This window comes from Berghia stephanieae, chromosome 1 (assembly GCF_034508935.2).
Source record: "Berghia stephanieae isolate SIO BIC M18660-M18661 chromosome 1, UCSD_Bste_1.3, whole genome shotgun sequence".
NCBI lineage: Eukaryota > Metazoa > Mollusca > Gastropoda > Nudibranchia > Aeolidiidae > Berghia > Berghia stephanieae.
The window spans coordinates 22,163,353-22,178,352 of record NC_088360.1 but is presented as its reverse complement, the minus strand read 5'-3'; the positions used below and the strand labels follow the sequence as shown (position 1 = coordinate 22,178,352).

The 15,000-nt window shown below is 32.9% G+C and overlaps 1 protein-coding gene across 2 annotated transcripts in view; it reads right to left on the bottom strand.

Annotated features, from left to right (window-relative positions):
- The window catches only part of LOC144970426 (uncharacterized), a 227,617-nt gene that overhangs the window by 128,915 nt on the left and 83,702 nt on the right, over positions 1-15,000 (bottom strand). For both annotated transcript variants that reach the window (XM_078910058.1, XM_078910067.1), the window contains 3 exons: positions 11,738-11,821; positions 10,487-10,579; positions 9,732-9,782 (listed from right to left, as the gene is read on the bottom strand). In XM_078910058.1, the coding sequence (XP_078766184.1) occupies positions 9,732-9,782; positions 10,487-10,579; positions 11,738-11,821 (228 nt within the window). The remainder of the gene's footprint in view (positions 1-9,731; positions 9,783-10,486; positions 10,580-11,737; positions 11,822-15,000) is intronic.

Here is a 15,000-nt window from a genome sequence, read left to right as displayed (position 1 = left end):
TTATTTTTTTATCAATTTATTCATTCATTATTTCATTTCAACCCATATCTTTGCCGAATTAATGGTTTAAAACAGTCAAAAATGCAATTCAAAAACAAAACCTCTAGCCAACGTCAGTGGGATCAAAATCTGATCGAATTGCAGTTTGCTCAAAATTGTTATCTTATCACAATAACATTTATGGGACTTGACCATTTCTAATATTTTAATGCTAGAGCTTTTAAATTTGGAACTAAATTAGCTGATATGTTACTGCAAATGGCTGGCTCCTTTGATTTTGTTTTTATTGAATAGTTTTGGGGGTAAAACATAATATTCTTTTTAATATTGTTAAAAAAGTGAAGAAATTTTATTCACATTTTTTTTAAATACCATTTTTTAAAGCCTTTGAGAGTGAATATTTATAAAATTAAGTAGCCGACTATTTACAACCATCCTTAAATTTGACGTAACAACTTTAAAAATCAAAATCAAAGAAGAATTAATAAAATGGTGGAGTCCCCAAAAAAGTGTTTATTTCCCAATATGGCCGCCATTTCCATGGCAACGAAGAGATTTTCAAATATCTTCTTTTACCAAAACTTTTTTTTTTACAAAATGCCTTATGTGTAAACATTATTAGTTTGATCAAATTGTCCCAATTAAGGATTTTGGTATTGTTAGTTTCGATCCCCCTTAATTAAAAAAAAATAGTTTTTTTTTTTAATTTTGAGTTTGTATTTATCAAACATATTCTTATTCCGATTTTCATTTTTAGTTTCACGTATAGCTCAAATTTTAAAAAATCTACAAGAGTTTCCATATTAATATTAGGCTATGGAATGCAATCAATGTATTTTTGGTTTTTGTTTTTTAACAGAAAGGAAATTATTGATTTTTTCTTTTTTCATTTTAAAAAGCAAAATCATAAATCAGAAAAGGACGGGACCCCCCCCCCCCCACCAAGGAGAGAAAAAAAAGGGGAAAAAATAGTTTTTTCTTAAATAAAAAATATATGTATATATATTTAAATCATTAAATTTGAAATAATATACATTGACTATATCAAATAGGAAATTGAGTCATTGATTGTTTCAGGCATTGCCTTTGACGTGGTTGGATATGAAGATACAAAGTTACAATATAGTGTCCCTCTGTTGTTAAGACTGAACAGAATAGCACCTATAATACAACGAGCACGCCTACATGATACATACAGCGATATAAGTTCTAAACTAAAAAAATTAGCAATATGAAAAATATATGTCAGTGTTCCTAAAGCCAGGTTCCCGTAATAATAAAACTACAGGTACTTTTGTATCTACACTCGTTTCATCCAATGAAGGAATATTGAGAGAAAAAATGATATAAAACATGTTCTTAACAACAAAACATGAAGTGAGAAAGTAAATGTCAGGAGACAGTAGAGAACACATCCAATATTTTGCAATGATGGGGAGTTGAACCCGGGACGTGACTGTTACGGATTGCAGAACGTCCTTCTCTCGGCCAGGCAGAGGTGCCGTAACAGTCGCGTTCTGCGTTCAAATTCCCATCACAGCAAAACAAAATTTATTCTCCTTTGTGTACTGGCCATTCTCTACTCCCTTCATTGCTTGTTATTATCACCACAGGTGTCTGCGTGACTCTCTCTTTTCTGGATAAATTAATGCTCTAATTGGTTAGTTATAAAAAAGAAAAGAAAGGGGAATTCCCATCAGGCGATGATTGCCAACTTCAAAGCTATCCGATGACTAATCTACCAACCCACCAATGTCAATCTACATCTGTCACCTGTCATATATGTGACACACAATCTCAAAATGGTAATATTATGTGACTCATTGACTCAAAAATTGTGTCGAATTGATCTGGATGTTAAAAAATAAATTGATTGTCGGTGTAACAGTATCCTGTTATTCATTGTTGAAAATATAGATGACTGAAGAATTTATTGTATTACTTCCCTTTGTTTACGAAATTATAATTTGCCTTTATTCTGAACTGTTTGGAATGTTGTTGATTTTTGGCTTTTGATTTTTGATAAAAAGAAGTGAAGACGAACGAACACATGAGGCATTTCTGTGTTATTTTATCTTATCTTATTGACTTTTGACTTGATTATTAGACAAATATTACATTCATCAACAATACTTAATTCAGATGTTGCGCACCTTATTATATAAATCTTATTTTGGCACTCTTCATTTTATTGCATTACAAAGTTACTTGAATGTAGAAGACATTCAATGTCAAAGTTAAAGATGAATAAACAAAACGGCGAAGAAATCAAGAAGTCTGTACAGAAGTGCATAGATCAAAACTACCCTGAAAAAAAATGGACAAGAATCTATACCGATGGTTCATGCAATAAAGAACACACGTGCGGGGGCCTGGGAGTGCACATCGAGTACACAAATGCTCAACAAAAGGAGATCAGCAAACCGACTGGTACTCGCACTTCAATCTACAAGTCAGAGGCAGATGCAATCCATGAAGCTGTTGTTAAGCAAATCCTCTCAGAAAATGAAAAACCAAGACACATAGTGATTTTAACAGATGCTAAGAAAATTCTGGAGGATATAATGATGTCCTTTGCGGATGATATAGACGCCTTGATGGAAGACCTCATGAAGCTAAGCAAGTTTACCAACATTGTACTGCAGTGGATTCCAGGACACTGTGGGATACTTGGAAATCTGATCGCTGACCAACTGGCAAAGGCAGGCAGTCGCATGCAGCAACCCTCCCCAACGTACTCAACAGGAGAAATTAACAAAATGGCCAAATTTATCCAGTCTCAGAGATGGAGAGAGAAGCACCCAGAATACAACATGAATGACCCAATCAAGGTGCTCGACAGAAATGAACAGGTTATCATCTTCAGACTGAGAACTGGACACAACCAGTTAAAGGAACATATGTGGAGGATGTCCAGAGCAGGTGCCTCTGGACAATGTGACTGCGGACTTGAAAATGAAAATGGACATCATGTCCTAATGGAATGTCCAAGGTACAACCAGTTGAGAAGGAACTTCTGGCCTGACCCAACCCCATACTCAAAGAAGCTGTACGGCAATGAGGACAACCTCAGGACCACTGTGGGCTTCATTCACCAGACCGGACTGACCATGTGACGTGACGGGAACGAAGAAGAAGAAGAAGAAGAAGAAGATGAATAAACAGAATGTTTAGAAATTGCAATCCGCCAGTTCTTCGCTAATGGAGAAAAACATCCTAAGAACAAAGTTTGCTGAGCGTGACTTTGCATTTTCAGCTCCAATCGTATGGAATTCTTTACCACCTAAAACCCGACAGTGTGAAAGTCTACCAGTCTTCAAACAGCATCTAAAAACCAATCCAAAATAAAAATTAAGAAACAAACATTCTAACGAGGCCATGTCTTGAACATGACGGTCCCAAGCCCGTAGAAAACCCAGAATGGAAGGTCCTACATGAATTGCACAGGAAAGCTCGGGCTTAGATGCTATTATTAGCTTCTCCGCTTAATCGCACACTCCGCTTAATCGACACAATGAGCCGAACTCCCGATGGTGTGCAATGAAGCGGTGTCAAATGTATATCAATTGTTCTCAAGAGAGCATATTATTATAAACTTTACCTCCACTTCATGACTACGGCTATATGACATTCAATGATCACCGTGTAAACCACCCAGATATATCACTGTTTTGAGACTGTGGGTTATCGATTATTATGTCATATGGAAGAAATTAAAATAGACAGAATTCAGCAGCAACAAAAATCGCCTCCACCAGGCATCAAGAAAGCATTGAATTACCTTTATACCAGACTATAATAATAATAATAATAATAATAATAATAATAATAATAATAATAATAATAATAATAATAATAATAATAATAATAATAATAATAATAATAATAAATAATAATAATAATAATAATAATAATAATAATAATAATAATAATAATAATAATAATAATAATAATAACAATAATAATAATAATAATATCAAAAAATAAATTCAATTGCTTTATAAAAGAGAAAGAACATAGTTCTTTTTAAAAGGGAAATATTAATTATTTTTTTAAATCACATAATTTCTGGTCAATCAATTTAATATTCGAGTGACTTCCCAGCACAAAGTACACATCTCGGCATACAATCGTTTAGAGCCAATGGGTTATACTATACGTAATATAGGGGTTCCTTTCGAATGTTACTTTTAATAGATCTTAAGTTAAAAGTTCCAATATTAAGATTAGTCCACATCAGGTAAAAATTAAAGATTCCACACAGTGAATAAATAGAAACATAAGACTATCCACTGAGCCGAAGCTCAATGTCAACAGGTGTCAGCCATGTTGTCCTTCATTTAACTTAAGATCTATTAAAAGTAACATTCGAAAGGAACAACTGTGTCAAGATTTAGAAAGTTATAAAATCGATGTGTTGTGTTTACAAGAGACGAAGATCCAAGATGGCGTCGACCAAACAATAAATGGTCACAGACTGCTGTGCTTTGCTTCCAGTTCACCTCACTATGGATGTGGATTTCTCATAAATAAAAACTGCAGGGATTTGACTAGTGACGAATGGAATGTTTCGGACAGAATATGTGTTCTTGAGCTTAAGTGTAAGATCAATTCAAGGAACCAGAATAACGATAATAAAGACGATCACGGTAAGAAGACGTTCACTATCTCAATCGTAAATGTTTACGCACCAACAAGTCAACGCGCAAAACAATACCCAGAGGAAACTGATAAATTTTACAAAGACCTAGACGATACACTGAACAAAATAGGAAACAAATCAATATTAATAATTGCTGGAGATTTTAATGCCAAAGTAGGAAAACGTCTCGACAGTGACACACTATGTTTAGGATCATACTCAAAAGGAAAACGTAACGATAACGGAGAAAAATTAGTCCAGTTCTGTGAACAGAGAAAACTTTTCATAACAAACAGTGCTTTCAACCACCCATCAAGACACCAGACAACATGGGTAGGACAAAGGAAAGACCAAACCCAAGACAAAATGATAACAATACACAACCAAATAGACTATATCATATGTCGACACCGCCATAAACACTACTCAACCAACTCGCGATCATACGGTGGTACACTGCTAACATCCGATCACAAACTTGTAAAAACGAATTTCAACATAAATGTGTACAGACAACGAAGACAGAAAGGTAAAACGGCAGTCAAAATAAACACGGCAAAAATAGTAAATGAGCGAGAATGTCGCATTCATTACCAATATGAACTTAACTCAAGTCTATTTAAAATAAAGCAAAACAGCAATCCAAACAATGAATGGAAAGAGACGCAAGCGGCAATGAAATATGCGGGGAAGAAAGTGCAGGCTCTATTAATACAACTAAGAACAAACCAAATCGAACGCCTAACATCGCTATTAACGATCTATCGCGGCAACAAAAAGAACTTAGGATCAGGATACAAAACACGAAAGACTCGGAAGAAATAATAAACCTGAAAACGGAACGAAACAAAATACTGCATTCAATTCGATCACTTACAATAAAACACAGAAACGAGGAATTAGACAAAAAAGTGGAAGACATAGAAAAGTCCAAAAATAACGCATCGTCTATGTTCAAAGCGACGAAATCTCTGAACCGAAAACCATTCGAGAACCCAAAACTACAGGATAAATTTGGCAAACAGACAACAAATCCCAACGATATCCTTGACATTGTAACTGACCACTTCCAGCAAAAATTTCACAAACAAGTCTCACAAATATCGCCCTTCTCAGGAAACCCTAGAGACCTAAACAACCGCATCACAACAACTGAAGTTAGAAATAGCATAAAGTGCCTAAACAATAACAGATCCCCAGGCGAAGATGAAATTCCCGCTGAATTGCTGAAATGCGGTACACTCTCCCTGGATCTGAGCATTGCAAACATAATGAACAAAACATTCTCAACACACAAAGACTGGGACATAAACAGCGGTGTCCTAATTACAATACAAAAACCAGGAAAAACGAAAGGACCCGTAAACAACCTGCGCCCAATAACATTACTGAATACCATAAGAAAAACACTGTCAACTATTGTCCTCAACAGAATTAGACCGAAAATAGAAAAATACCTATCACATAGCCAAAGCGGGTTTCGCCAAGACCGAAGCACATCGGACGTTGTATGGACACATAAATGGTTGGCAGCAAAGGCACTCAAAGAAAACATATCCATAACAATAACCGGAATCGATATGTCCGCAGCCTTTGATACGATCGACAGAGGAAAACTTTTGGAGATATTAACAGAAATAGTAGACGAAGACGAGCTCCGAATAATCCGATTTCTCCTCAGCAACACAAAGATACAACCAAGGATATACGGGGCCACAAAACAGACGCAGTTCGAAAGTAACATCGGGACCCCCCAAGGAGATAGTCTGAGCCCGATTCTGTTCACAATATACTTAGAACACGCTCTGAAAGAAGTTCGAAAAGTCATTCCAAAACCAACGACTCATATTGAGAATGCAATCCCTAGAGAAATCGCCTATGCAGATGATGTCGATTTTATTGGATCAACACCAGCAAATATAGACATCATACAAAATACCCTCATGAAATATAACCTCCAAGTCAATGCCAATAAAACCGAATTTACAACAATATCGAGGAACAAAGAGGAATGGAAAAGAACAAAGAAAGTCGGCTCACTAATTGGAGACACCGAGATGTACAAAGAAGAAAACAGCTATCAAACGCCGCACTCAGTAAACTCACCAATGTATGGATTAGAGGTGACAAAATAAAGAGAAAAACCAAACTGAAACTGTACCATGCTCTTGTAAAACCGGTACTTCTGTATAACTGCGGCACTTGGGCGTTGACAAAATCCGAAGAAGAACATCTGGATGCCTTCCATCGCACACAGCTAAGAAGGGTACTGGACATCAAATACCCCAAAAAGATCTCAAATGAATCACTCTATAAGATCACAAAAGAAAGACCAATCTCCCTTGACATTTTACAACAACGATGGCAACTTTTCGGTCACATACTACGCAGGGACAAAAACATACCAGCAAACCAAGCCATGTCGGGATACTTCCAAAAACACGGGAACCTTTTCAGAGGAAGACCGATCACAACACTCCCTGTGATCCTAAACAAAAACCTCACAACACTTGGACAAAGCATTAGTCTCATAACGGCAGGGGACCTTGAAAATCTGAGAACCCTAGCAGACGACCGGCAATATTGGAGACACCTCACACAGGAAATACTGGAAACAGCCAAGGCGACCCGATCTTTCGGTCGAGACGCGAAAGGCATCTAAGTCAAGTAAGTCAATATAGGGGTGAAATCTGTTTGAATGGCCAGTGTGCTACAGACGGCCTGTGTTAATTGTAAACAATAACAATTTATTTATTTTTTACTACTACGACAAATATGATATAGGCGCTTTGGGCTTACCCCCCTTTATCAACAATCAGATTGATTGAGGCACTAGACATCTTTATCTTATTTTCTTGACAAAGGGGAAACCCGGAACATCTACATCATCCGTCTTTCTAAATGAAATTAAAGCTTCTAATCCATTTTTATCACTGTTGTTATTCATTTCTTCCCGCTTCAAGCATTAACTTTTTGCATTAATTGTAAACAAGGATACGATGATGAAAATACAATGTAAACAAGGAGACGATGATGAAAAGACAATACATACAATCTTACCGACTGGAACAGAATAAATAGAAATAAAATGAGAAATAAAATAATGTTCTGGCCATAGATTGGAGCATGTGACAGAAATCGGTGCTGATGGTGGCAAAATAAAGGGAAAAAGGAGGAACATTTTACACAATTACCGGTAAGCCCCATTTTTACTGTACCGATTAGCTAACGTTTAGAGTAATTGAGATGATAAATTAATTATCATCAGTGCTCTAGCCAATTTCTGAAGTGGGAAACTGCACCTGAGTGTTCCACAACACACCATTGATTAGCGAGGGGGGTGGGAGGGGGGTGTATTTGTTCTATAAAGGTGGACTATCAAATAAATCGTGGATTTACCCCATCAACACTGATAGATAATGAATGAAACGATAATATGCTACAGTGAATGACATAATCAGTCGGATGGTGAAAAGGTTTGATCTGAGATATTGCCAAGTTTAGTTAGAAGATCAATTTTTATTTTAAAAATTGAGTTCTTGTCATAAATGATTAAATCAACCTTTTTGTAAAACTTCGGGAAATATCAAAGCTTAATTTCACTTCTAAACATTTTTTACAGCTTGTCAAGTTGAAAAAGTTTGAAATTTGAGAAATGTTACAGGATACCTTTCTCATACATCTGACCATAACTTCATGAAAAATCGCCCGATTTGTTTCAAATAATGATTAAAATGCTACAGAGAACGTATTCTTTCAGAAAATGTCAAAATAAATGCAAATCCATCATTTTCACCTTCCGACTGATGACGTCATTGCACTGACACTGACATGTGATATAGCCTTACAATTTCATTTCATTATCAAAATGTGCAGAAACAAAAATCTTTAATTCCCTTTTTTAAAAAAAAAAACGTTATAATTTGTCAGATGCAGATTTACCTAGATTTTTTTATCTCGATGTTGATGGTTAAAAACAAATTAAAAACAACAACAAAAAAAAAAAAAAAAAAAAAAAAAAAAACAATAATAGCGAATCAAAATAATACAAGTTGATGTTTAAAAACAATTTTTTAAAAATAAAACAAAACAAAAATAGCGAATCAAAACAAATCAAACGAAAAAGAATTCAGCTTTCATACGTAAGGCAATATCCACTTAATGTGTTCAAAGCCTTTTAAAAAGGGTGCCAAGCAAACAACAACTCTTGAGCAATTATAGAGAGCTAAATGTAGTCAAAACGATTTAATTTACAAGTGCTCTGAGGAAATGTGAAAAGAAGTGCCTTTTCCAAGGACTCAACGTTTCATCCCAACCATGGGACTCGATCCTAGGACCTGCCAATTTGATTCCAAGCGTCATGGTATATCCAAAAAGTCCAAAAAGCATCAATATGCCAAATTTCTTCCAACCCAAACAAATCAAACCTTTACGATTTCACATAAAAGAGTTTTTTAGATGTTTTTACAGTGTTATACGATCAGTAGCAATTAATTGCCATCCTTTGGGTTAGTTGGACGCTGTCTGTCACAAAGTACTTTCCTCCAGATCTAGCAGACCCAGCTATCCAATCACTGATGGGTGGACAAGGTGTCCGATAAAATCCCTACTGCACGAAGGATGGATGCTGGTCCCTTTGCACGGAAGGTGAGTATTCTAAGTACTAAACACCCCGACATTAGACAAAAACAAACAAACAAACAAAATGAAAAAAATAAATAAATAATAATAATAAAAAAAAAAAAATAATAATATAATAATAATAATAATAATTAAAATAATAATAATAATAATAATAATAATAATAATAATAATAATAATAATAATAATAACATACAAAACCCCTAATAATAATAATATAAAATATAATAATATGTATAATAATTAATAATAATAATAATAGAAATAAAAAATAATAATAATAATAATAATAATAAATAAAATATAAAAATAATAATAAATATTATTAAAAATAAATTAAAAAAAAAATATAAATATTATATATATATATATCTATTCACACACACACACACACACACACACACACACACACACACACACACACACAGCGCATAGTTGTGCAACAAACCTGAGCTGAGTTGGAATAATTCAGTCTGGGAAGTGAACTGATGTTTTCTCTCTGTGGGAAAGACATACAAATGTTGTCGATTCATGGAAAGCACTAAGATTTCACATGTTTATTATGTCATTATTATTATTATTATTTATTATTATTATTATTATTATTATTATTATTATTATTATTATTATTTTATTATTATTATTATTATTATTAATACTATTATTATAATAATTATCATGCCATTATATTATAATATTGCTAGTTGTATTATTATTGTTTCTTTATTTTGATTGTTATTGTTGTCGTATTATTATTCTGTTGCTGATTCTGATTATTTTTGTTTTTTTTTTTTTTATTATTATTGTTATTATTTTTTTTTTATTCTTGTGTTGTTTTATTGTTTGTTGTTTGTATTGTTTTATTGTTTTTGTTTCTTTTTTTTTTGTTGTTTTGTGTTTTTTTTTTGTTTTTTTGTTGTTTTGTTGTTTTGTTGTTGTTTCGTTTTTGTTGTTTTTCATTGTTTTTTGTTGTTTTATTGTTTTGTTGTTTTTGTTTTTTATTGTTTTGTTGTTTTTTTGTTTTTGTTGTTGTTATTGTTTATGTTGTTTGTTTTTGTTATTGTGTGTTGTTTTTGTTTTTGTTGTTGTTGTTGTTGTTTTGTCGTTGTTGTTTTTGTTGTTGTTTTTTGTTTGTTGTCTTTTTGGGGGTGTTGTTGTTTTTGTTGTTGTTGTTGTTGTTGTTGTTGTTGTAATCATCCTTACCATTCCCTGTTTCTTGTCATCAAAACGGCCTCTCTGATTTCGATTCGCCAGGAACGCGTTGTACTCTTCGTTTCTCTGCTTCCGCTGTTGCCACTGGGAACAAAATGTGGTGAATGGGAATTAGAAGAAACGAGACGGTGATTCGGTTGTTATTGTAGATGTTGGAAGAAGAAGAAGAAGAAGAAGAAGAAGAAGAAGAAGAAGAAGAAGAAGAAGAAGAAGAAGAAGAAGAAGAAGAAGAAGAAGAAGAGAAGAAGAAGAAGAAGAAGAAAAGAAGAAGAAGAAGAAGAAAAGAAGAAGAAGAAGAAGAAGAAGAAAAGAAGAAGAAGAAGAAGAAGAAGAAGAAGAAAGAAGAAGAAGAAAGAAGAAGAAGAAGAAGAAGAAGAAAGAAGAAGAAGAAGAAGAAGAAGAAGAAGAAGAAGAAGAAGAAGAAGAAGAAGAAGAAGAAGAAGAAGAAGAAGAAGAAGAAGAAGAAGAAGAAGAAGAGAAGAAGAAGAAGAAGAAGAAGAAGAAGAAAGAAGAAGAAGAAAGAAGAAGAAGAAAAGAAGAAGAAAGAAGAAGAAGAAGAAGAAGAAGAAGAAGAAGAAGAAAGAAGAAGAAGAAGAAGAAGAAGAAGAAGAAGAAAGAAGAAGAAGAAGAAGAAGAAGAAGAAGAAGAAGAAGAAGAAGAAGAAGAAGAAGAAGAAGAAGAAGAAGAAGAAGAAAAGAAGAAGAAAGAAGAAGAAGAAGAAGAAGAAGAAGAAGAAGAAGAAGAAGAAGAAGAAGAAGAAGAAGAAAGAAAGAAGAAGAGAGAGAAGAAGAAGAAGAAGAGAAGAAGAAGAAGAAGAAGAAGAAGAAGAAGAAGAAGAAGAAGAAGAAGAGAAGAAGAAGAAGAAGAAGAAAGAAGAAAGAAGAAGAAGAAAGAAGAGAAGAAGAAGAAGAAGAAGAAGAAGAAGAAGAAGAAGAAGAAGAAGAAGAAAGAGAAAGGAGAAGAAGAAGAAGAAGAAGGAGAGAAGAAGGAGAAGAAGGAAGAAGAAGAAGAAAGAAGGAAGAAGAAGAAAGAAGAAGAAAAGAAGAAAGAAGAAGAGAAGAAGAAGAAGAAGAAGAAGAAGAAGAAGAAGAAGAAGGAAGAAGGAAGAGAGGGAGAGGAGAGGAGAGGAGAGAGAGGAGGAGGAGGAGAAGGGGGGGCTCTGCTTACAGCGTTACATAGCAATACACAAAACCACCAGTCTGACATTAACCAAAAGGGGGTTGGGGGGGGGGGGGGAGGTACCTTGACATTATCGCTCTCATTGCCTGGAAGAGTTCCAGCTTTGAATTCGTCCGTCTGGTCCTTGAGGATCGAGTTGTTGGCTCTCTGGAATGGAGAATTGTGGGTGTTATTGGGGGGTCAAAGTTCAACCATTGGGCCACAGTGACCCATAACCCCACCAATCAACGCGTCGTTGAGATGACGTAATGCTTGCGTTAGGATTTCCTGACCACGTCCCCTCAACCACGTGTTGACCGTTTTTGGGGGGAAATGTGGAAATGTTATAATTTTTTTTTTCAATCAAAGTAATTGTTATTTTGTCATTACTTCCTTTTCCCTTTATTAAAAATGCTATATGTTTACATTATGTTCAGATTAAAATGAATTGAAAATTTAAATCTGTAAACCAATGCCCTAACATTTTGCTTTTCTTCAATTGAATTCATCAGTTGCTGACTATTCAATGTTCTTTCTTCTCATACCGTCAAGTCTGGACTACAGAATATTAACAGGATATCGAATTGGCGTTAAAAAGAACGGGGTTATAATTTTTCCTACAGCTGTATGTGAATAGTCTAGACCAATCCTGCCTAGGACTACCAAACATCAGTAGACATACGAATTTTGTCTCCAGCTACAGGACAGTATTTGCCTCTTTGTATCAATAAATCTTGTTGAAAAGGAAAAATTAGTTCCTTGGATTGTTTTAAAAGCTTTGTGGATCATTTTTGGATCAAGCTGAGGGCAAATAAGTTATTTCTAAAATTATTTAAGGTAACTTTTTCTTTCTTTTTTTTCTTTCTTCTATTTCCCTTGGGAGCTACGAATTTTTGAACTTTCAACCAGGCAGCTCTGGTGTAGACTCACCATTAAATGTGCTACGTGATAGAATGGGGAAAATGGTGGAGAGAGAGAGAGGGGGGGGGGGGGGGATACAAGATGGGCCTTACTTTATCAATACATGTATTCAATCATCAGTATCTTAAACCATCTTTTCACAATTTAAGTATTTCATGCTTCATTTATAAATTTACCAATACACACATTTATATACACACACATACAACATATATATATCATATATAAATATATATATATAATATATATATATATATATATATAATATATATATATATATATATATATATATAAATATATATATAATATATTATATATATATATATTAAATATATATAACTACATGAGGAGGCGACTATAAAAACCAATCAAGTCATAATTTCCATCATGCAGATTCGAATGAAACTCTATTTTTTTAAAAATAACAATAATATTTCGTGACTTACACTTCCTTATGTGTAAAAAAACTATACATGATACTATCTTAGGTTGTAATGGTAACTTGTACAATGGTAGATGTCAATATATATATATATATAATATATATATCAATATATATATATAATATATATATATATATATATATATATATATATATATATATATATATATATATATATATATATATATATATATATATATATATATATATATATGACTATGTTAAAGAAAGAAAGTAATACCGAAAAAAAAAAGAAAACAGAAAGAAAAAGAATGTTAATGTTATGTACACTGGTGTAAAAACTAGCCTTCGAGAAAAATGTCAAAATATAATATAAAATATAAACAACAAGAAATAGACTTTCCCTGATTCAGTCATTTGTTTATAATCAGTTGTTTATAATCATGTTATATCTTATCTATCTATTCATTAATGCATTTATTTAAATATTCATTTACTTCCTTATTTATTATTCTATTTAAATATTCTGGTATTTATCTACATATTCATTAATTGGTCTATTATCAATTTACTTATTTATTAAATTATTTATTTATTTACTTATTTATTTAATTATAAAATTTATTTATATATTTAATGATTTATATATATATATATATATATATATATATATATATATATATATATATATATATATATATATATATATCTTTACCTATGTATTTTCTACACTGTACTTCCTGGAAGCCAAACAACGGGCTTTGCAAAATTTTACTTTCATGGATATAAGGCGTTTATAGAGAATGGAAACAAATGGAATACAACTATAATCAGTTTTTCTCGTTAAAATTAAAAAAAATAATCGTGGATCACAATCAATTGTAAACACAGTGGTATAAAAGACAACAAACTTATGAAAAGACATCGTGTTTAGTGTGTAGATGTGTACACATGTGTAGTTTGTGTGTTATTGTAAGTTCCAAGTGCAAAGCTGACACATTCTAATGGCAGAATGGACACACGGTGGAAAAAAAAAACAAAAAAACAAACAAATAATATAAAAAGTAAAGCAGCGGGATGTTTAAAAATAAATAAATAAATAAAACGACTTATTACCCATTCCGTTTTTACTCCCCCCCCCCCCCCCCCCCCCCCCCGCCCCCATCATCCTTTTGTTGTCTTTTTTGTTATTTCTCTACTTATTAAAATTATTTTAGTTTTCCCCCTTAATTTATTATTATTATTATTATTATTATTATTATTATTATTATTATTATTATTATATTATTATTATTATTATTATTATTATTATTATTATTATTATTATTATTATATATTATAATATATAATATTATTATTATATTAATAATAATAATAATAATAATAATAATAATAATAATAATAATAATAATAATAATAAATAATAATAATAATAATAATAATAATAATAAATAGCGTTTGTATAGCGCATCACCCCAATTTCATCAGGCTCTATGTGCTGTAGATTCTTAAAATATATAAAGACAGATAATAAAAGTAAGAAAAAAACACGGCGATTTTAATGACACACATAGCAGTACACATCATATTTGACACACATAGCAGTACGCATCATATTTGACACACATGATAGGATAAACTTCATTTACAAAACAGAAATCATGAGACAGAACGTTAAGTTTTCAATTTCGATATGGACAATGATAATGAGTGGTACTTTTCATTTATCATGATAACAGGATTCAATAGTCTGCTGATGTCACGTCCGCCCAGCAACCAGCAACCTGGTTCTAAACGAAGAAAATCGGTTCTTTTCATTCATCATGCTGGCTCCAACTGTTTCACGTGTCACGTGATCAGAATGTATAAAAGTGTCAAAACATGATCAGATTTATAATGATTTTCTCCTCTGGATACACTTTTCTGCTCGTCGGAGAAGTATTTCATCAGGGCGGTGATGGAGATAATGGCCAAGGTGTGTGTGTGTGTGTGTGTGTGTGAGTTACACAGGTACACACACCAA